General features: G+C 39.6%; 1 protein-coding gene and 1 pseudogene across 5 annotated transcripts in view; one reads left to right on the top strand and one right to left on the bottom strand.

Moving 5' to 3' along the window:
* The window catches only part of Senp7 (SUMO specific peptidase 7), a 140,352-nt gene that overhangs the window by 14,738 nt on the left and 101,897 nt on the right, over nt 1-23,717 (top strand). For all 5 annotated transcript variants that reach the window (NM_001105888.2, XM_087575867.1, XM_087575866.1 and 2 more), the window contains 1 exon segment: nt 14,189-14,280. In NM_001105888.2, the coding sequence (NP_001099358.1) occupies nt 14,189-14,280 (92 nt within the window).
* On the bottom strand, nt 11,689-13,235 carry Mrpl45-ps1 (mitochondrial ribosomal protein L45, pseudogene 1; annotated as a pseudogene).

Raw genomic sequence — 23,717 nt, 5'->3', positions numbered from 1 at the left:
GAAACTAAATATATGTATATAATACTCATATTTACATATATATGTGTTTATATGTATCCAAATACCCGCAGATATATACATACACATGTATATACACATATACAGATGCTTGTACATGAATATTTTTATATATATTCATATATATAACTCAGAATTCTTTTAAAAAAGATTTATGGTTATACATCTAGACTTTAGTATTAGCACAGTTAGTAATTAGTGTAGGGCTCTGATAACTCCCTGACAATGAAAGTTACCAATAATATCATTTTGCTATTTTTGCTGGCTGAGATGGGGTCTGGCTATGTTGCATAGACTGGCCTTGAACTGTCGGACTGCATGTACTGTTGCATCTGGCTCAGCACTTCTTTCTTTTTTGAGATAGCCACACAAACTAGTCTAGGCTGGTTTTAAACCCTTAAGCTTCCTGTTTCCTGTGTGTGCATGTGTGTGTGTACTTTCTTTTGTTGGTGTGTGTATATGGATCCCATGTTAATGTGTGTATGGATACATCTGTATGCAGTGACCAGATGACAGCTTCATTAGTTCTTCCTCAGGTGATGCCTCCTTTTTTCTGTTTTCCCCCTTCCTGGTCCCCACTCCCTGTGTTCTGTACCTTGTCTCCCCTCCTTTTTGCCTCTGAGAGGCACCCCCACCCCCCCGTATCTTTTTTCCCTATAAAAGACAGGATCACTCACTGGTCTGGAACTTACCAAGTAGGTTAGGGATCCCCAGCACCAGAATTGCAAATATATACTCATACCCCTCTTCTTTTAAAAAGTGGGTTCTGAGATTGAACTCAGGTCCTTGTGTTTGCAAAGCAGGCTCTTTACCTACTGAGCTGTCTCTAGAGTCCCCGTGTCCTTCTCAGTTTACCACTCTGCTCATGGCTGAATAGCACTTCTCATTCCATTCCTTTGTGGGAGCCGTTTGTTTGGCTCAATTTGGAAAGAAAGAGCTCTAGGGATTATTGGCATGCTCGACATTATTTTGAATAATACAAAGATTCTTTCCTCTGTGTGTCCATCTATGATGGAGCATGCAAATGCCTAGTGTGCATGTAGAGGTCAGAGGATGACTTTGGACGTCTGTTCTTTCTTCCTCTTTAATGAGGATTCTGGGGATTGAACTGAGGATACCAGGCTAGCAAGTACCATTATTCACAGCCATCACAGCAGCCTGCTGTTCAGTCATTTTCTAAAATTCAAAACAAGGTCTCTCATTGTAGCTCAGGGTACCATGTAGCCCATGCTGCTCTGGAACTTGAGTAATTATCTTGCCTCAATAATTATCTAGATTATAGTTTATTAAAACTACTAGCTACTAGCTACTTTATTAAAACTATATAAAGATACATTTCTGCCATTAAAATGGCATAGGGATGATCTGTATGGCTCATCATTTAATGGTATTTACTGGTCTTATAGGACCCGAGTTCAGTTTCTCAGGTTATGATGTACCCAACATCAGGTGGGTTACAATGCCCTATAACTGCACTTCCAGGGAATCTGATGATGCCTTTGTCTTCTATGGGCACCTGCACTAAACGAATGTAGCCTCACAGAGACACATAATTAAAAATAAAATAAAAAAGTTGCATACAAAGAAAAGTGCCTTGTAATCTTATATAGCTCCTTGATTTATTTAGCTTTTTACATAAGGACATTTTTAACATATAGGATACATTGTATGTTGAGTGTATTTTTCCACATACGTTTCTTTCTGTCCTCTATTCTTCCTTTGGTCCTCTTTGTTCCCATACACAGTTAAACTTTCACATACATGATTTTGTGTATCTATATAAAAATCTTGGAGTAAAAACATATGGATAAAAATGAGCTATTTTTGTTTTTCTGAGATTTACTTAATTACTTTATGAATATCTCCAATTGTATCAATTTTGCTGCAAATGATATAACTTCACTGACTTTATGTCTAAACAAAATGTTATATATATACACACACATACATACAAATTTTTATATATATATTAAAATATGCATATATACACATACCACACTTTCCTTAGCTATTTCTCTGTTGTTGGCCACTGAAATTGGTTCTATAATTTAGTTGTTGTGAATAGTGCTGCAGTAAGTGTTGATATGTAGGTATTTCTGTGATGTGTTAACTTTGGGTCCTTTGTCAATACCAAGGAGTGTGGTATAACTGGGTCATATCGTAGCTCTATGCCCATTGCCATAGCTGCTAGACTAACTTCCCACCAGCAGAGTCCCCTGTGTCTGCATCTCTGCTTGCAGTTGTTGCTGTTTGTTTGCCTAATTACTGCCACTCTTATTAGGCTAAAATGGAATCTCAATGAGTTTTGATTTGGATTGATAGCTAGTGACTTTGAATATTTTTTTATATGACTATTGGCCATTTCATCATTAGAGAACTTTTTAACTTCAACCCATTTATCATTTATTGATGGAGTTACTTGATTTTTTTAAAGATGGGATCTCATTGTGTAGTCTTTGCTGGTCTAGAACTTGATATGTGGACCAGGTAGACCTCAAAATTACAGAGAGCTACCTGCCTCTGCTTCTCTGACAGCTGGGATTAAAGACGTACCAATTTGTCCAGCTGAGTTATTTGATTTCTTGTTTAATGTTTTGATTTCCTTGTATATTTTAGATCTAAATCTTGTTTTACATATACAGCTAGCAAAGATTATCTCTCATTCTGGAGATATTTACTTGAATAAAAATCTCCTTGGCATTCTGCAGTTCTTATTCTCTGTCCCTTGTCAGTTGTGGGTCTCTGTGTAATCACCACCAACTGTAAATAGAAGCTTGTCAGATGGGTACCATGATAAGCCATTAGGAGTTGGTTTAATGCTATTCACATGGTTCTCTCTGAGGACCTCTCTAGTTATAGGTTCTTGGCCTGATAATGGTGTCAAGTATGGATTTCATCCTGTGGAGTGGGATTTAAATTTTATTGGAAAGTGCTTGGTTGCTCCCAAAATGTTCACACCACTATTGCACCAGTGGTCATGCCTTAACAGGCCAAATCACTGTAGCTTGTAGGGTTCACAGTGATGTAAGATTTATTGCTACCTTCCAGTGTCCACTGCTGAGGAATTAAATTCCAATTCAGGATTCATCAGAGGCTGGATATGGTAGCACAGGTCTTTAATCCCAGAAGTCAGGAGGCAGAGGCTAGCAGATCTCTGAGAGTTTGAGGACAACCTAACTTACAAAACGAGTTTCAGTACAGCCAGGGCCGTTACACAGAGAGACCCTGTGTTAGAAAAAAAAAATCAAGATTGAACAAAACCAGGGACTCCGGTTGATGCTGATCTGGAGTGCCTTTACCAGCGTTTTGTGCAGCTTTTATTCCAGATGGCTCAAAGGTCAAAGCAGGAACAGAGAAACAGTGAAAACGTACAGACTAGTTCTTATCACTGTTACCAGATGCGCTCAGATACACAAAGCATCATGTCTGAATGGGGACTGTTTGCATGATGCCTCTGAACATGCTAAACTGCATTGATGAAGAGGGGACAGGAAACACATCATCTTTGACATTCCTTGGGCAGGTGGAGGCACTCCTCCAAGATTTAAGTTCTATGGGAGAGTTCACACAGTAGGATAGTGTAGGAAACCTGTCATATGGAGGCTGCTGAATGAAGACACCTGAGTTCCCAGCACCCAAATCCTGTGGGGAAGAAAACTGACCACCAAGGAGTGCAGAAATCGTGAGACCACAGGACAGACTGCCACCTCTGCACACCTCTGTCCACATTCCTGGTCCAAGGGGAAAGTGCACAGTGCCTCTGGACACAGGGATATAGGAACAGACAGCCACCAGTACCTGTGGTTCTGGTCTGTGCCCAGGACCGAACTGAACGGCCAAACAGCTCCCTGCACCCAAATCCCGTGGGGGGAGCTGGACCCTCAGAAATGTGGACACACCTCAGAAGTCAGAGGAGAATACCCTCTGCCCGCAGGCCAGACCCAAGAGGGAATCGCCTAGTGCCAACTGTGCCCGCTGGGTGCAAGGACCTATGAGAAATCAGGGACAGGACCCTTTGATTCCTGCCCATGCCTAGAGCTGGAAGACAGTACCCAGGAGCGCCGACACACCTGAAATTAGAGCACCCGTTCTCAGGAAAGGCTGAAAGGAAACAGGAAAACAGTTCTACAGGAGTGCTGACACAGAGGCCTACAGCAGGCTCAAGTCACTCCCAGAAACAGCAAGACAAGCAAACTCCAGAGACAACCCAATGGTTAGAGGCAAGTGCAGGAACCTAAGCAACAGAAATCAGGACTACTTGGCATCATCAGAGCCCAGTTCTCCCACCAAAGAGAATACTGGATATCCAAACACACCAGAAAAACAAGATTTAGATTTAAAATCACATTTTTGATAACAATGGAGGACTTTAAAAAAGACATAAAGAGCTCTCTTAAGAAATACAGGAAGGGGGTGCTGGAGAGAAGGCTCAGTGGTTTAAGAGCACCGACTGCTCTTCCCAAGGTCCTGAATTCAAATCCCAGCAACCACATGGTAGCTCACAGCCATCTGTAATGGGATGCTCTCTTCTGAAGTGTCTGAAGAGAACTACAGTGTACTAACATATAAACAAAATAAATAAATCTTTAAAAAATGCAAGAAAACACAAGTAAACAAGTAGAAGCCCTTAGAGAGGAAACACAAAAATCCCTGAAAGAGTTACAGGAAAACACAACCAAACGGGAACAAATTGAAAATGAAATAGAAACAACAAACAAAGCACATAGGGAGACAACCCTGGATATAGGAAACCTAGGGAAGAGACAAGGAGCTGTAGATACAAGCATCACCAACAGAATACAAGAGATAGAAGAGAGAATCTCAGGGGCAGAAGATACCATAGAAAACATCTACGCAGCTGTCAAGGATAATGTAAAACGCAAAAAGCTCCTAGCCCAAAATATACAGGAAATTCAGGACACAATAAGAAGATCAAACCTAAGGATAATAGGTCTAGAAAAAAGTGAAGACTTCCAACTTAAAGGGCCATTAAATATCTTCAACAAAATTATACAAGAAAACTTCCCTAACCTAAACAAAGAGATGCTCATAAACATACAAGAAGCATACAGAACTCCCAATAGATTGGACCAAAAGAGAAACTCCTCCTGTCACATAATACTTAAAACACCAAATGCACAAAACAAAGAAAGAATATTAAAAGCAGTAAGGGAAAAAGGTCAAGTGACATATAAAGGCAGACCTATAAAAAACCACACCAGACTTCTCACCAGAGACTATGAAAGCCAGAAGATCCTGGACAGATGTCTTACAGACCCTAAGAGAACACAAATGCCAGCCCAAGTTACTGTATCTAGCAAAATTCTTAATTCCCATAGATGGAGAAACCAAGATATTCCATGACAAAACCAAATTTACACAATATCTTTCTACAAATCCAGCCCTACAAAGGATAATAGATGGAAAACAACACAGAGAAACTACACCATACAGAAAGCAAGGATATAATTTCCTTGCAATGAAACCAAACGAGAGGCAAACATAATTCCACCTCTAACAATGAAAATAACAGGAAGCGACAATCATTATTCCTTAATTTCTCTCAACATCAACGGATTCAATTCCCCAATAAAAAGACATAGACTAACAGACTGGATAAATAAAGACGAACCAGCATTTTGCTACATGCAGGAAACACATCTGAGAGATGAAGACAGACATTACCTCAGAGTAAATGGCAGGAAAACAACTTTCCAAGCAAATGGCCTGAAGAAACAATCTGGTGTTGCCACTATAACATCAAATAAAATTGACTCTCAAACAAAAGTCATTAAAAAAGATAAGGAAGGGGGCTGGAGAGATGGCTCAGTGGTTAAGAGCACTGACTGCTCTCCCAGAGGTCCTGAGTTCAAATCCCAGCAACCACATGGTGGCTCACAACCATCTGTAATAAGATCTGATGCCCTCTTCTGGTGTATCTGAAGACAGCTACAGTGTACTCATATATATTTAAAAAAAAAAGATAAGTAAGGACACTTCATATTCATCAAAGGAAAAATCCACCAAGATGAACTCTCAGTCCTGAGTATCTATGCTCCAAATGCAAGGGCACCTACATTCATAAAAGAAACCTTACTAAAGCTCAAAACACACATTGCACCTCACACGATAATAGTAGGAGATTTCAACACCCCACTCTCATCAATGGACAGATCATGGAAACAGAAATTAAACAGAGACATAGAGAAACTAACAGAAGTTATGAACCAAATGAATTTAACAGATATTTATAGAACATTCCATCCTAAATCAAAAGGATATAATGGAACCTCTTCCAAAATTGACCATATAATTGGTCACAAAACAGGCCTCAACAGATACAGGAAGATAGAAATAATCCCACGCATCCTATCAGATTACCACGCACTAAGACTAGTCTTCAATAACAACAATAATGACAGAAAGCCCACATATACATGGAAGTTGAACAATGCTCTACTCAATGACAACTTGGTCAAGGAAGAAATAAAGAAAGAAATTAAAGACTTCTTAGAATTTAATGAAAATGAAGATACCACATTCCTAAACTTATGGGACACAATGAAAGCGGTACTACGAGGAAAACTCAAAGCTCTGAGTGCCTGCAGAAAGAAACAGGAGAGAGCATATGTCAGCAGCTTGAAAGCACACCTAAAAGCTCTAGAACAAAAATAAATAAATAAACCCAAGAAGAATAGAAGCCAGGGGCTGGTTCTTTGACAAAATCAACAAGATAGATAAACCCTTAGCCAGACTAAAAGGTCACAGAGAGTTTTTCCAAATTAACAAAATCAGAAATGAAAAGGGAGACATAACAACAGAATCTGAAGAAATAAAAAAACCCCATCAGATCCTACTACAAAAGCCTATATTCAACAAAACTTGAAAATCTGCAGGAAATGGACAATTTTCTAGACAGATACAAGGTACCGAAGTTAAATCAGGAACAGATAAACTATCTAAACAACCCCATAACTCCTAAGGAAATAGAAGCAGTCATTAAAGGTCTCCCAACCAAAAAGAGCCCAGGTCCAGACGGGTTTAGTGCAGAATTCTATCAGATCTTCATAGAAGACCTCGTATCAATACTGTCCAAACTATTCCACAAAATTGAAACAGACAGAACACTACCAAATTCCTTCTATGAAGCCACAATTACTCTTATACCTAAACCAAACAAAGACCCAACAAAGAAAGAGAACTCGGACCAATTTTCCTTATGAATATTGACACAAAAATAGTCAATAAAATTCTTGCAAATCGAATCCAAGAACACATCAAAACGATCATCCATCATGATCACATAGAATTCATCCCTGGGATGCAGGAATGGTTTAATATATGAAAATCCATCAATGTAATCCACTATATAAACAGATTCAAAGATAAGAACCACATGATCATTTCATTAGATGCTGAGAAAGCATTTGACAAAATTCAACACCCCTTCATGATAAAAGTCCTGGAAAGATCAGGAATTCAAGACCCATATCTAAACATAGCAAAAGCAATATACAGTAAACCAGTAGCTAACATCAAACTAAATAGAGAGAAACTTGAAGCAATCCCACTAAAGTTAGGGACAGGACAAGGCTGTCAAGTCTTCCTAATTATTCAATATAGTACTCGAAGTTCTAGCCAGAGCAATCAGACAGTGAAAGGAGGTCAAAGGGATACAAATCGGAAGGGAAATAATCAAAATATCACTATTTGCAGATGATATGATAGTGTACTTAAGTGACCCCATAAGTTCCACCACAGAACTACTTAATCTGATAAACAACTTCAGCAAAGTAGCTGGGTATAAAATTAAGTCAAACAAATCAGTAGCCTTCCTCTCCTCAAAAGATAAGCAGGCTGAGAAAGAAATTAAGGGAATTACACCCTTCACAATAGTCACAAATAATATAAAATATCGCGGTGTGACTTTAACCAAGCAAGTGAAAGATCTGTATGACAAGAACTCCAAGTTTCTGAAGAAAGCAATTGAGGAAGATCTCAGAGGATGGAAAGATCTTCCATGCTCATGGATTGGCAGGATTATTATAGTAAAGATGGCCATTTTGCCAAAAGCAGGCTACAGATTCAATGCAATCCCCATCAAAATTCCTACTCAATTCTTTATAGAGATAGAAGGAGCAATTTGCAAATTCATTTGGAATAACAAAAAAACAAAACAAAACAGGATAGCGAAAACTATACTCAACAATAAAAGAACTTCTTGGGGAATCACCATCCCTGACCTCAAGCAGTATTAAAGAGTAATAGTCATAAAAACTGTATGATATTGGTTCAGAGACAGGCAGATAGATCAGTGGAACAGAATTAAAGACCCAGAAATGAACCCACACGCCTGTGGTCACTTGATCTTTCACAAAGGTGCTAAAACTATCCAATGGAAGAAAGTTAGCATTTTCAACAAATGGTGCTGGTTCAACTGGAGATCGGCATATAAAAGAATGCAAATCGATCCATTCTTATCACTCTGTACAAAGCTTAAGTCCAAGTGGATCTAGGACCTCCACATCAAACCAGGTATAGTCAAACTAATAGAAGAAGTGGGGAAGAGTCTCGAACACATAGGCATTGGGGAAAATTTCCTGAACAAAACACCAATGGCTCATGCTCTACGATCAAGAATCAACAAATGGGACCTTATAAAACTACAAAGCTTCTCTAAGACAAAAGACACTGTTATTAGGACAAAACGGCAACCAACAGATTGGGAAAAGATCTTTACCAATCCTACATCCAATACAGGGCTAATATCCAAAATATACAAAGAACTCAAGAAGTTAGACTCCAGAGAGCCAAATAACCCTTTTAAAAATGGAATACAGAGCTAAACAAAGAATTCTGAGCTGAGAAATATCAAATGGCTGACAAGTATCTAAAGAAATGTTCCAACATACTTAGTCATCAGGGAAATACAAATCAAAACAACCCTGAGATCCCACCTCACACCAGTCAGAATGGCTAAGACCAAAAACTCAGGTGACAGCAGTTGCTGGCAAGGATGTGGAGAAAGGAACACTCCTCCATTGTTGGTGGGATTGCAGACTGGTAAAACCACTCAGGAAATCAGTCTCGAGGTTCCCCCAGAAATTGGACATTCCACTACCTTAGGACCCAACTATACCTCTCTTGGGCATATACCCAAAAGATGCTCCAACATAGAACAAAGACACATTCTCCACTATGTTCATGGCAGCCTTATTTATAGTAGCCAGAAGCTGGAAAGAACCCAGATGCCCTTCAACAGAGGAATGAATTAAAAAATGTGGTACATCTACACAATGGCGTACTACTCAGCTATCAAAAACAATGACTTCATGAAATTCATAGGCAAATGGAATGAACTGCAAAATATCATCCTGAGTAAGGTAACTCAATCACAGAAAAACATACTTGGTATGTACTCATTGATAAGTGGATATTAGCCAAAAAGCTCTAATTACCGAAGATGCAATCCATAGACCGCAAGAAGCTCAAGAAGAAGGATGACCAAAATGTGGATGTTCCCACTCCTTCTTAAAAGGGGAAAAATATTCATAAGAGGGGATATGGAAGCAAAGTTTAGAGCTGCATCTCAAGGAATTGCCCTTCAGAGCCTGCCTCACATGTGGACCATATATATATACAGCCACCAAAACTAGATAAGATTGATGAAGCTAAAAAATTCATGCTGAAAGGGACCGGATGTAGATCTCTCCTGAGAGACACATCCAGAGCATGTCCAATACAGTGGTTAATGCTGGCAGCAAACCACTGAACTGAGAACAGGACCCCCTTGGGGGGAATTAGAAGTATTGAAAGAGTTGAAGGAGCTTGCAACCCCATGAAAAGAACAATGCCAACCAACCAGAGGTTCCAGGGACTAAACCACTACTGAAAGACTATACATGGACTGACCCAGGGCTCCAACTGCATATGTAGCAGAGAATAGCTTTGTTGGGGCACCAGTGGAAGGGAAAGCCCTTGGTCCTGCCAAGATTCAACCCCCAGTGCAGGGAAATATGGGAGAGGTAAGTAAGGGTGATGTATAGGGGGAATACCCATGTGGGGAGGGGGAGAGGAGGGAATGGGGGCTTATGGACAGGAAACCGGGAAGGGGAATAACATTTGAAATATAAGTAAAGAAATATATCTAATAAAAAATTAAAAAAAAAGAATGAAGATGCCTGTTTCTTCTGATAGTGTTCATAGCACCATCCAGCTCTAAGAAAGCTGGCCAGTAAGGGATGAAGCTTCCAGGTCAGTAACGGGTATCACCATCAAGTACTAGAGAGTAGCCGAGAGCAATGGCAATGCCTGTAATGATTGCTTAGCTCGAAGGAAATGTGTGTATGGTAGTCCCTCAAGGCTTAGGGATCATTATGGAAGAAAACTAGCAGTGGTAAAATGACTACAAGGAGACATTATCTTTTAAACAGAGCAGGGAATCTGCACATATGAATTCACAGTGGTTATAACAACATGCCTAAAACCTGTGCAGGCCCAAACCAGATCACATTCCAGCATGCACACAATCCTAACCCGGCTGTGAAGCTATGGGCAGTTGTTAGTTGCTAGAAGAGGGAGAGTGAGTTTCTCTAAGAGCATAGCTCTTAGGAAGTTGGCCACACTTCACTGGAAGATCACACATTCACGAATATTTAGGCAGCAGAAACTGGTATTGAAGATTTTAAAAAGCAGAGATAAAGTTGAGTGAGTAGGGAAGCATGTGATTAAGACACATATGAAACTCTCAAAAAAAAAAAAAACCAAACCCATAATAATTTCCTTGGCTTCACAGCCGTTTAATTTTATGATATTCCATTATCAGTTTTGGTATTATTGTCTGAGTACCTTTTTCTCTGAGGTATTTTTTCTCTTGCAATTTCAATATTTTTTATTCTGTATATAAAATATTGTGACTATACTATGACATCTATATTCTTGTTTGTGTTTGTTCTAAATGTTGTTTCTATCTAGATAGCCATTTCCCCCTATGTCTAACTATATTTCTGCTATGAGTTTACAAAAAAGTATTTCTATGCTGTTAGTATGAAATTCTGTTATGCCAATTATTTGTAGATTTTATCTTTTCACAGTGTCTCATGGATCTTGAATAGACAGGTTTTATTGTGTGTGTGTGTGTGTGTGTGTGTGTGTGTGTGTGTGTGTGTGTGTGTGTGTGTGTGTTTATGGCTGCATGTACCCCGTGTATTTTTGTAAGTGTGGGTGCATGTGCTACAGCAGACCTGTAGAGATGTCAGACGAAAACTTGTGGAGTCAGTTCTCTCCTACTATGTAGGAGATTGAATTTAGGACTAAAGGCGTGGTAGCAAATGCATTTAATCACTGCTCTGTCTCTTTAGCCCTTAGTCACATTTTGGTTAATAGTTTGATAGTGTTTCATTTTAAACTCTATTCCCTGCCCCATGATTAGAAAAAAGAATGCTGACAGTCTGCTCCCACAGTTTCTGCAGCGAAAAACCTGGTATCAAATGCTTACTCTCATACATAACTGCTTTTCAGTTAGTCTCATAAGCTAAGCATATGATTTTAAAAGAAAGTGGCCCATGGCTGGTCCATCCCAGTCACAACTTGGTCTTAGACATCAGCCATGATTTTGAGGGTGGACCAGCTTGAAAAGACCCATGTAGGGCAGGAGATAGCAAGGGTGGTCTACAGGGTATTGGTAACTTTATAGCTTCTAGAGGCCCCATCACCTGACTGCTGCCCCTCAGGAGTCATTTTTGCCATCAGACTAGCTGAGGCCTCTTCGTGTCTTTCTTCATAATCCTCCATGGTTTCAGCTGAGGACCAGAAGTCCTGAAGATAGGCTGTTGTTGTAAAAATATAAAAAATAAAAACAAGTAAGATTGTCTTTTATCCCCACTAGGTCCGGCACTGTTGTGCCCCAAGATATCTGCTAGATATCTCTGTGGAAACATCCTAACTCCGCGGCGGCCCAGGTCCTGCTGCTGCACACTTTCCTATACTCAAACTGTCACATAAAAGAACACACAACACAATAACCCAATTGGTAAGATATAATTGCCCACCTAAACATACAAAGCCAAGTACCATCCATCCCTTAAAAACATTCTTAACAACCTGTAAAGGTACAGCATGGAATCTTAACATCACCCGCCATATTGTCCTGCCATGTCTTCTCTCTCTCTCTCCCTCCTGTCTCTTCCTCCTTTCTGTTCCAGTCTCCTCCTCTTCCTTCAAACTTCTCTCCCACCCATCCTTCCTTCTCCTCCAATGACAGGCCTCCTTCTATCCTGTACCTGCTTCTCACCTGTATTTTACAGATTCAATGGGGAGAAGGTTCTGGTGAAGTCACCTGAGTCGAGTATGTGACTAGGCAGCTGCTCTTGGGGCAGTGGAATTAGCATCAAAATACAGATAATTCCAGGGCAAACCACAACAATGAGCTGCTTAGGAGGTGCCCACACAGGCTTCACATGCATTCCCTAGCTCCCAAATGGTTCTTCAGATTCAAGCACAACATACAAACTTATCCATACATCAGCCAGCAAAATGGATCATAGATGACCAGGGTTTGCACATGTGCAGGTGTGTAGTGACTTGGCCATACACATTGCTTTGATTCACCAGACTTGAGCATCAGATCTGAACCATCTGGGCAGGCTCAAAAAAGATCCTACAAAGCTCTAATGGGGAATTTTGTACTTGAAGTCCCAGACCGTGTCCTGAAAACAGTGTTCTGGTATTAAGGTATGAAGCTTTCATTGTCTAAGTTGTTGAGACAAAGGTTAGAGCTTCGGTGAAGATATCCTTAGGCTCTTCAGAGAAACCTTTGTTTTAAAATTAGCATCAGATTCTTTTATTTTTCAGATTGGCAATTTGATGCCATATTCTTCTTTAATTGCTTAGTTCTCTGTGTCAGTCTTTTCTTTGTCATCTCAGAGATGACATTCGAGCATTACCTTTGGAGAGAGAAAGGGAACCAAATATACCACCTATATAGACCAGATGTACACGATGCATCGTTCATGTGTTCCTGAGGAATTAACAATCTTGCTTTGCTAGGTCATTCCAAAAACAGCTTCTCTGTTTTGTATTTGGGTAGAAGTTGTAAAACATTTTCTGGTTCCTATTGGAACCACAGCTGTGGACTGAGTCACCAGAATTGGCTACCGAGATCAAAATCTTAAAGTCCTAGATAAGCAGGACAATCCCAAAGTCATGGGACCCATCATTTTTATGACCCCCTTAATAATTTAATAGTTTAGTGACATTTCATATGTTTTATTGTTATGTGGCTATCAAGACAACCTATCCTAAAAAGTGAAATATTGTACCTATTAAATAATACTTTCCTATTATCTCCTTACCCTAGCCTCACTCCATTGTCTATATAAGATTGGTCACTCCAGAATTCAAATGGAACTGTTCCATGTTTGTCTTTTTTAAAAAGATTTATTTATTTACTTTATGTATGTGAGTACACTGTCACTGTCTTCAGACACACCAGAAGAGGGCATCAGATCTCATTACAGATAGTTGTGAGCCACCATGTGGTTGCTGGGATTTGAACTCAGAACCTCTGGAAGAGCAGTCAGTGCTCTTAACCACTGAGCCATCTCTCCAGCCCCCTGAATCAGTTTCTTGAGTCTAGAATCACAGGCCTGATCTGGTATACATGATAATTGGGGCTTTTGTTTGTTTGTTTGTTTTTCAAAGATTTATCTATTTATTATATATGAGTATACTGTAGCTGTCTTCAGACACACCAGAAGAGGGCATAGATCCCATTACGGATGGTTGTGAGCCACCATGTCATTGCAGGGAGTTGAACTCAGGACCTCTGGAAGAGTAGCCGGCAGTCTTAACTGCTGAGCCATCTCTCCAGCCTCAGAATTTGTCTTTTGTTATTGCTGCTTTATTTCACTTAGAATAATGCCAAGACTTGTTCATGTTATAGCATGTTTCAGAATCTCTTCCTTGTTTAAGCAGTGTTTGAAAACATGCCCCTCCCCCTAATGTGGATAGGCACTCATATGACTCACAGACATGTATGTAGACAAAACACTACACATAGATAGAGATTAATAAAGAAAAGGGAATTGGGCTGATTGTCTTGGATAGCTAAGTAAAAATACAAGTGCCTTTAGTCACATTATTGTATTTATTATCAATTTTTTTCCCTTAGTGGACAAGAAGCCTAAGAAATAAAGTCATCTGTCTAGACCACAAAACCACAAAAGCTGCCCATGGGTGTCCTCCTAAAGCATTACCAAAAAGGTAAGCTAGGTATTTATGTGTGACTTAGAATGGGTTTATACAACGAATAAACAGTGTGACCAGGAATGATTATTTGGTGCTGTTTGGTCTCAGTTAACATGTTCAAAATAGAAGGGTTTGAACTCAATGTCCTCTACGATTCCTTCTAAGCTTTAACTTTTTGTGATTATAAATTGTCTTTACTAATTGTTTTTGTGCATTTCGTACATCTTGATAAGCTTTGTCTGACAATGTAAGATTTATAGACTGATATTACTTCTTGATTCATATTTGTCATTAGTGGCTTAAAGGTACATAATTCAGCAACTCTTACTTGATATAATCATAGTATCAAAAATTATGGATATAGTAAACTCAGTATCTGGACATTCAATTTTTTTCAGAAGAAATTTAGGAAATACCAGGGTTGGACATCAGTCTATGGTTAGAAAGTTATTATTTATTAGAGTTTAGTATTTACTCTTTAAACAGGATGAATGATGAACAGTAACAATGAAGTAAAAATTATTAGATCATACACACTTAGAAGACTAATTACATTTCCTCATAGAATACTTTTGTAAGCTACTGATGAAGGAAACTATAATATTGCTGGCATCATAGTTTGTGAACCTGTTGATAGTCTTTTATAGTATAAATAAATTGCAAATAAAAACAGTATAAACCAGGGTATGCAGTGCAGACATGCTTGGAAGGTTGAGGCACAAGGATGCAAGCTTAGGGCCAGCCTGGACTACAGCATGAGTTCAAGGGCATCATGGTCAACTTAGATTCTGTCTCACAATTAAAAAGGTAAAATGCACTGGGACATAGCTCAGTGGTAGAGCACTAGCCTAGCCTGTGTGAGACCCTGGCTCAGTTCCTAGTATCAGAGGGTATTGGGAGATGCAGGCCTGATAGACACAGTGATGATGCCAATCTTTGGAGCAGTCACGAATTCGGTGGATTTGGTGACTCAAAGATTATTAAGATCATAAACATTATATATATTTTTTTCTTTCCTTTTTTCAGAGCTGGGGACCGAACCCAGGGCCTTGCGCTTGCTAGGCAAGTGCTCTACCACGAGCTAAATCCCCAACCCATAAATATTATATTTGAGAAATCCTTTCGTTAGTTGAAAAGTCAATCCAGACTTACTGAAAGGTTTACATAATAAGGCTTGCCATTTTATGGTAGCAAGACACTAGAAACCTTACATAGTTTAAGGGTTATCTCCCTGAAACAATACTTATAGTATTGTGGGCAAAGGTCCTTTGAGGAGATCAGTGAAAAACTGTTGTAGTACTTCATGACTTTAATACTCCATTTTGTTTTCTTGGTATCATCTGTATTATCTCTCATTTTGTTTTCTGCAGAATTATTATGATAAAAAGTTGGGCTTTGAGTTTATGACAGCTGACTAATGGTATTGAGGTGTGTTATCAGTATTTGCACTATAGTGGCCACTTTATGCTCTCTTCATAATAGTGTTAAAGGAATTCAAGGCCCATACCTAAACATAGTAAGAGCAATACCGCAAACCAGTAGTCAATATCAAACAGAAACTTGAAACTAAAATCAGGGACTAGAAAAGGCTGCCCACTCTCTCCCTACTTACTCAGTATAGATCTTGAAGTCCTAGCCAGAGCAATCAGACAACAAAAGGAGGTCAAAGAAATACAAATTGGAAAGGAAGAAGTCAAAATAACACTATTTGCAGATGATATGATAGTATACTTAAGTGACTCCAAAAGTTCCACCAGAGAACTACTAAACCTGATAAACAACTTCAGCAAAGTGACTGGATATAAAATTAAGTCAAACAAATCAGTAGCCTTCCTCTACTCAAAGGATAAACAGGCTGAGAAAGAAATTAAGGAAATGACACCCTTCACAATAGTCACAAATAACATAAAATATCTCAGTGTGACTTTAACCAAGCAAGTGAAAGATCTGTATGACAAGAACTTCAAGTCTCTGAAGAAAGAAATTGAGGAAGATCTTAGAAGATGGAAAGATCTTCCATGCTCATGGATTGGCAGGATTAATATAATAAAGATGGCCATTTTGCCAAAAGCAGTCTACAGATACAGTGTAATTCCCATCAAAATTCCAACTTCATAGAGTTAGAAAGAGCAATTTGCAAATTCATTTGGAATAACAAAAACCCCAGGATAGCAAAAACTACCCTCAACAATAAAAGGACTTCTGGGGGAATCACTATCCCTGAACTCAAGCAGTATTACAGAAACAATAGTGATAAAAACTGTATGGTATTGGTACAGAGACAGGCAGGTAGATCAATGGAATAGAATTACAGATACAGAAATGAACCCACACAACTATGGTCATTTGATCTTTGACAAAGGAGCTAAAACCATCCAGTGGAAATAAATGGTGCTGCTTTAACTGGAGGTCAGCATGTAGAAGAATGCAAATTGACCCATTCTTTTTTTTTTTTTTTTTCCGGAACTGAGGACCGAACCCAGGGCCTTGTGCTTGCTAGCCAAGCGCTCTACCACTGAGCTAAATCCCCAACCCCAAATTGGCCCATTCTTATTGCCCTGTACAAAGCTTAAGTCTAAGTGGATCAAGGTCCTCCACATCAAACCAGATACACTCAAACTAATAGAAGAAAAAGTGGGAAGAGCCTCAAACACATGGTCACTGGGGAAAAAATTCCTGAACAAAACACCAATGGCTTATGCTCTAACATCAAGAATCAACAAATGGGACCTCATAAAACTGCAAAGCTTCTGTAAGGCAAAGGACACTGTCATTAGGGCAAAATGACAACCAATAGATTGGGAAAAGATCTTTACCAATCGTATATCTGATAGAGGGCTAATATCCAAAATATACAAAGAACTCAATAAGTTAGACTCCAGAGAGCCAAATAACCCTTTTAAAAATGGAGTACAGAGCTAAACAAAGAATTCTTAGCTGAGGAATATCAAATGGCTGACGAGTAAAGAAATGTTCAACATCTTTAGTCATACGGGAAATGCAAATCAAAACAACCCCGAGATTTCACCTCACACCAGTGAGAATGGCTAAGAACAAAAACTCAGGTGACAGCAAATGCTGGCGAGGATGTGGAGAAAGAGGAACACTCCTCCATTGTTGGTGGGATTGTGAGCTGGTACAACCACTCTGGAAATCAGTCTGGACGTTTCTCAGAAAATTGGACATTGAACTACCTGAGGACCCAGCTATACCTCTCCTGGACATATACCCAACAGGTGCTCCAACATACAACAAGGGCACATGTTCCACTATGTTCATAGCAGCCTTATTTATAATAGCCAGAAGCCAGAAAGACCCCAGATGCTCTTAAGCAGAGGAATGGATACAGAAAATATAGTACATCTACACAATGGAGTACTACTCAGCTATCAAAAACAGTGACTTTATGAAATTCATAGGCAAATGGATAGAACTAGAAAATATCATACTGAGTGAGATAACCCAATCACAAAAGAACACAGATGATATGCACTCACTGATAATTGGATATTAGCCCAAAAGTTCAAAGTATCCAAGATATAATCCACAAACCACATGAAGCTCAAAGAGATGGATGACCAAAGTACAAATGTTTCACTCCTTCTTAAAAGGAAGAACAAAAATATTCATAGGAGGAGATATGGAGGCAAAGTTTGAAGCAGAGACTGAAGGAATGGCCATCTGGAGCCTGCCCCACCTGGGGATCCAGCCCATATATATAAACAGCCATCAAAACTAGACAATATAAAGCCACGAAGTGTATGCTGAGAGGAGCCTGATGGAACAGTCTCCTGAGAGGCTCTGCCAGAGCATTACAAATACAGAAGTGAATGCTAGTAGCAAACCATTGAACTGAGAACGGGTTCCCCATTGGAAGAGTTAGAGAAAGGATTGAAGGAACTGAAGGGGTTGCAACCCCATAAGAACAACAGTACCAACCAACCAGAGCTCCTAGGGACTAAACCACAATTCAAAGACTTCACATAGACCAACCCATGGCTCCAGCTGAATATGAAGCAGAGGATGGCCTTGTTGGACACTAATGGGAGGAGAAACCCTTGTTCCTGCCAAGGCTGGACCCCAAACCCCCCCAGTGTAGGGGTATATCAGGGCGGGGAGGCAGGAAGGGGGTGTGGTTGGGAGGGGGAACACCCTTATAGAAGGGTAGAGGAGGATTGGATTGGGCGCTTATGGACAGGGAAACTGGTAAAGGGAATAACATTTGAAATGTAAATAAAAAATATCCAATAAAAAATAAAAAAAGGGCTGGAGAGATGGCTCAGCGGTTAAGAGCACTGATTGCTCTTCCGGAGGTCTTGAGTTCAAATCCCAGCAATCACATGGTGGCTCACAACCATCTGTAATAAGATCTGATGCCCTCTTCTGGTGTGTCTGAAGACAGCTACAGTGTACTTATATATAATACATAAATACATCTTTAAAAAAAATAGTGTTAAAGGGTAGAAGTACATCAAAATTCAACACCAGTCAATGTCAAGATAACATCACAATTATGGAAAAACTTTATTTTTAGCACATAAATTACATCATCAACAGTGAATTGTTTAAATGATTGGTAAGCTGATATAGACAGTATTATAATCAGTTTATATTCTGTTCAGCCAGCCACCTTTGGGATAATGTAATTTGATTTTGACCAAATTTTGAAGTCTAGAGGACTTTGTATTACTTCAAATTTTCTATCTGAAGTAGACTTTATTTTTTTTAATATCTATAGTATCTTTAAATTCACAAAATTAAACTTCTCATAAAATGTGTCAATTTAGGGGACACTGGTTGACTATATAAAGATAATTAAAAATATTTAATGTAGAGAGGATTTGAGTTAATTCTTACGGACTTAAGCTGGGAAGGATCACCATGTCTGTACTTTAAATTATATATATATATATATATTTTAAATTTTACTGAAGATTCTCAAGTGCTTCATTTTCAACATTTTTCTAAATCTTATATTACACGAAGGTAGATAAAATGCTTGTTTGTAGTTTCTTTTGTATAGCAGCGAACAAATGCTTGAAAAAGAAACAGTTTAAAGGGAGGAATTATTTATTTTGGTTCACAGTTTCAAAGGTTTCAACCTAGTCCTTGATTCCTGTGGGCTAGGAATGACCAGGCCCAGGGAGTGGCACTATTAGGAGGTGTGGCCTTGTTGGAGTAGGTGTGGCCTTGGAGAAAGTGTGTCACTGTGGGGTTGGGCAAAGAGGGCTTCTTCCTAGCAGTCTGATCGTCTTCTCCCAAATGTCTTCAGATCAAAATGTAGAACTCTTGGCTTCTTCTCCAGCACCATGTCTGCCTAGATGCCGCTGTGCTTCCTGTCATGATGATAATGAACTGAGCCTTTGAACCTGTAAGCTATCCCCATTAGATGGCCGTTATAAGAGTTGCCTTGGTCATGGTGTGTGCTCTCAGCAGTGGAAACCCTACCTAAGGCAGTCCCTTGATTCTGCATTTGTGGTAAGGCAGACCATCATAGTGATATGAAATGTGGCAGAGAAGATCAGCAGCAAGAAGGCAAAGAAAAACCCTCCTAGGACACACACTCAGTGCCTGCTTCCTCCTGCGGTTCTCCCATCTCAGAATAGCTTATTCAGAATTCAAATCCATCAGTGCAACAAACTGTTCATTAGCTTAGCGTTCTTATGATCTGCTCTCTCTGGAAAGCCCTCCCAAGTGTGCCCAGGTTTGTCTTACTAATTATCCTAGGCCCCCTTTGAACCTAATCCACCTGAGGATCAAAATTCACCATTGCAAGTCCATTCCTTGCCGATTTGATACCTAACAACATCTCTTTAAATCATAACGTTCTACCCCTGCCACCAATGGCTTATGTCCATCTCTTTGATTTCCCACAGTAGTAAAAGTGTCAGCATTGTTCAGAAGTCTGAATTCAAAGTTTTTCTGACTCAGACCAACTTGTGTTAAAGCGAACCAAGTTGGGCTGGAGAGAGGGCTCAGTGGTTAGAGCACTGACTGCTCTAGAGATTCTGAGTTCAAATCCCAGCAACCACATGGTGTCTCACAACCATCTGTAATGAGATCTGATGCTCTCTTCTGGTGTGTCTGAAGACAGCTACAGTGTACTCATATACATAAAATAAATAATATTAAAAAAATCAAACCAAGTTATATACTTCAAAGATGCGCAAGGGCAGAACTGAAAACCAGACTCAATCCCTAGTGAGTTGAATATAGTTTATAAAATAGTTACCGTGGGTATAGATCCTCTGTGAGAATACAGTAATCATAAACTAAAAAACAGTCACTTCTTAGTGCCAGTCACTTTAGAAAGTATAGGGACACTAGTAGCTCTTTGTTTTCATATATATATTAGTTACTGTATGAGTAGAAAAGAAAGAAAGAAACAAAACCAGGGTTTTGGGTTGGTAAAAGTGTAGGAAGAAATCGCAAGTAGAAGGGAATAATAGGAACCCAAAACGGGGAAGGGAAGATGCAGGAGCGATCGTCTAAGGGTAGACTGAGATGAGGAAGGTAAAAATGTGCAGCTACATACTGTACAGCAGGCCTGTCTTTAGGAGGCTGAGACACAGACCTCAAATCCAGGCCAGCCCATGCCCTTTGGGAGAGGTAAATGATACAAAAAGTATAAATAGGAAAGAAACAAACAAAAACTAAAACAGTGATGCAAAATAAGAACAGAGCATGGCCAACCTGGCCTGCTAAATTGATTTTGGTCATTTAAATAGTAGGGAAACTCAGAGAGGAGAGAGGTGGGGGAAAGGATCTGAAAAGTATATGCTAGGCTCAGACTGCAGTTTCTTGGCTATTGGCCTGACTCTCAGAATCCTGTCTCACCCCAAGGAGTCCTTCAGTTCTCACCTCTCACCTCTCCCTTAGAGATAGATTACACATGGGTGGTATTGTACAGGCAGAGTCTTAGGTACTGGTCACACTTCTGGGCAGTCTTTCGGGAGATTGGTTGCAAATGCCTGCGCTGTTGCTGTGTGAACCTTTTTACTGTCCAGAATAGTGCTTAGAGCCCATGGGAAACTTCTCTTTCAGAATTTGGCTCCCACCAGGTTTTCAGTTCTTGAAATACTACAGTTGTGAGTCAAGGTTTGTTCACCTCAGTCTAGCAGTATTCTGGCCAGGTTTCTACCTATAGCCCAGCAACACGTGTTGTGTGTTTCCTGAGAGTACGTTGTGGATGGCTTTAGACTACCGAGATCATGCAAACAAGAGTCTTGTGAAATGATATCTCATTGTCCTTCTTGCAAGTGGAGAGTGCTGATCACTGAGTACCAAGTGCTGAGAAGAGAGGTTTTTTCCTAACATCTATTGCTGCCATCCTGCCTTTTATTCAACTCTTTAGAATTTCTGTTTCTAGGGACAGGGGTACTAACTCAGTTGGCATAGTACTTTCGAGGGGGCCTGATGTCAATCCCAGAGCCCAGAAATGGGTAAAGTGTGTTGTATTTGTAATCCTAGGACTGTTCAAAAAGAGACAGACCCCTCTCTGGGGCTCACTGAATAACCAGTTTACTTTACCTGTCAAGGTCTAGGCTAGTGAGGGCCTTTGTCTCAGAAAAAGGTAGAAAAAGGAGAACAACAGGTGTGCATGTTCCCCATCCCCAACATATGTGCAAAGAATGTCTGTTGACATTTTGAATTGGTTGGCTTTTCTTGTTTCTTGTGTTTCTATATGGGAATCTGTTGGTTTGGGTATCTCTTTCAATTTTATTTGGGGATCTTATTAGCCTTTTGAAGGCTCAACTCTCTGTACCACTGTGAAAAGAAAACATACTGCTCTAATAACAGCAACAACAACAACAGTAACTCTTACAGAAGATACAGAAAATGTCCTTAAAATCCATTAAAGCCCTCTCCTATATCATGAGTGACAGTAAATTGAAAATGGAAGCTCTACAGTAGAATGTACTATGAAGTTAAAGATGACTTAAAGCAGGGAGACAATGAGTGAGATCAGAGGAGGCAGAGAAAGGGAAAAACAAACAAGGTGAAGGAAAGGAACAAGAAGTTGAGAAGAATATTTTGAGGGTAAGAAAAAAACAAAATTAGCAAAAATAAAAATGCAAGAGTTTCTTAAGGAAAAAGTTAAAACAATGAGACAAATGTAAGAAGGGGAATAAAAGATAAACATAAAAGTATATAAAAGTAAATTCAAAATAGTTCTAAGATTGGGGGATTGAGAGGAGACAGAGGACAAGAAAGATAAGAAATTAGGAAAAGACAAAATAACTGCACAGTAGTGAAAACTTAAGTTAGATGTCTGTGTAAATGGGAATAGTAAAAGCAAAAAGTTTTGGAAAACTACTGCTAAAAAACTGCTGCTTGCTTTTTAGGTCCTAGACACTTCAGAGTTGTGTAACCTGAGGGTAGATAGGGTCAGTTGGACTCTTAATTCTTATCCTTCTGTAGTTTATGCTATTGCTAAACCTGTATTGGACAAGCATATGATGCCTTCCGAAAGTATCTTCACTTCTTTTATTACCAGGGGTCTCTACTGTGCAGGACTGTTAATCCTTTCCAGTCTGTGGTCTAGGCAGGTTCTTTACCCTTTAGGGATACTCTAGCTCATATTCCCTAGGACCACTGATGTTTAGTTGGAGGGTGTCTTCTTAGTATGTCAGGAATATAGGAAGCAATCACAACATTGAGCTCATTATAGGTAAAGAACCCACCATCGTGTCTTAGGGTTACTAGGTTACATTATAGGTTGCTATGGTGGAATACCATAACCAAAGCAACTTGGGGAGGAAAGGGCTCATTTGGTTTATGCTTCCATATTGTTGTTCATCATCAAAAGAAGTCAGAACAGGAACCCAGACAGCACAGGAAACTGGAGGCAGGAGTTGATGCAGAAGCCATGGAGGAGTGCTGCTTAATAGCTTGTTCTCCATTGCTTACCCAGCCTGCTTTCTGCAGGCTTACCCTTCCTCCCCAGGGATGGCCCCACCCATAATGGGTTGTGGCTTCCCATATCAGTCACTAAGAAAATGTCCTACAGGCTTGCCTGTGGTCCAGTCTTATGGAGGCATTTCTCAATTGTCTTTCTCTTTTCCAGTGACTCTGGGTTGAGTCAAGTTGTCTTAAAATTAACCAGTAAAAATTGTGCTTTGAAAACCTCTTATTTACCTAGTTGAAGTGTCATAGATGTATTAGGTACATCCCTGTAAGTCAGAGTTCTTGGACTCTATAGCAGTGAACAATAGTTAGCTCTAGAATTTAATATTTTCTTGACCTCAGCCTCATGACTATTAAGTTCCAGGATTAATTCCAGTTGATAAGATAACCCCTGGACAGCTGCTTTATAACTGCCTCCCTGGGCCATCTGTGTGGTTGTTATCTTGGTTATGCCCCATGGTAGAACAGTTTGTAATACTAGTCTCTTTCCCAGAATGTCTTCTGGCAACAGTCATCAAGCTATATAGTAGAAACATGGGATTTAT

This window comes from Rattus norvegicus, chromosome 11 (genome assembly GCF_021556685.1).
Source record: "Rattus norvegicus strain SHRSP/BbbUtx chromosome 11, alternate assembly SHRSP_T2T, whole genome shotgun sequence".
In the NCBI taxonomy this organism is placed as follows: domain Eukaryota; kingdom Metazoa; phylum Chordata; class Mammalia; order Rodentia; family Muridae; genus Rattus; species Rattus norvegicus.
This window is presented reverse-complemented; position numbering and strand designations above follow the sequence as displayed.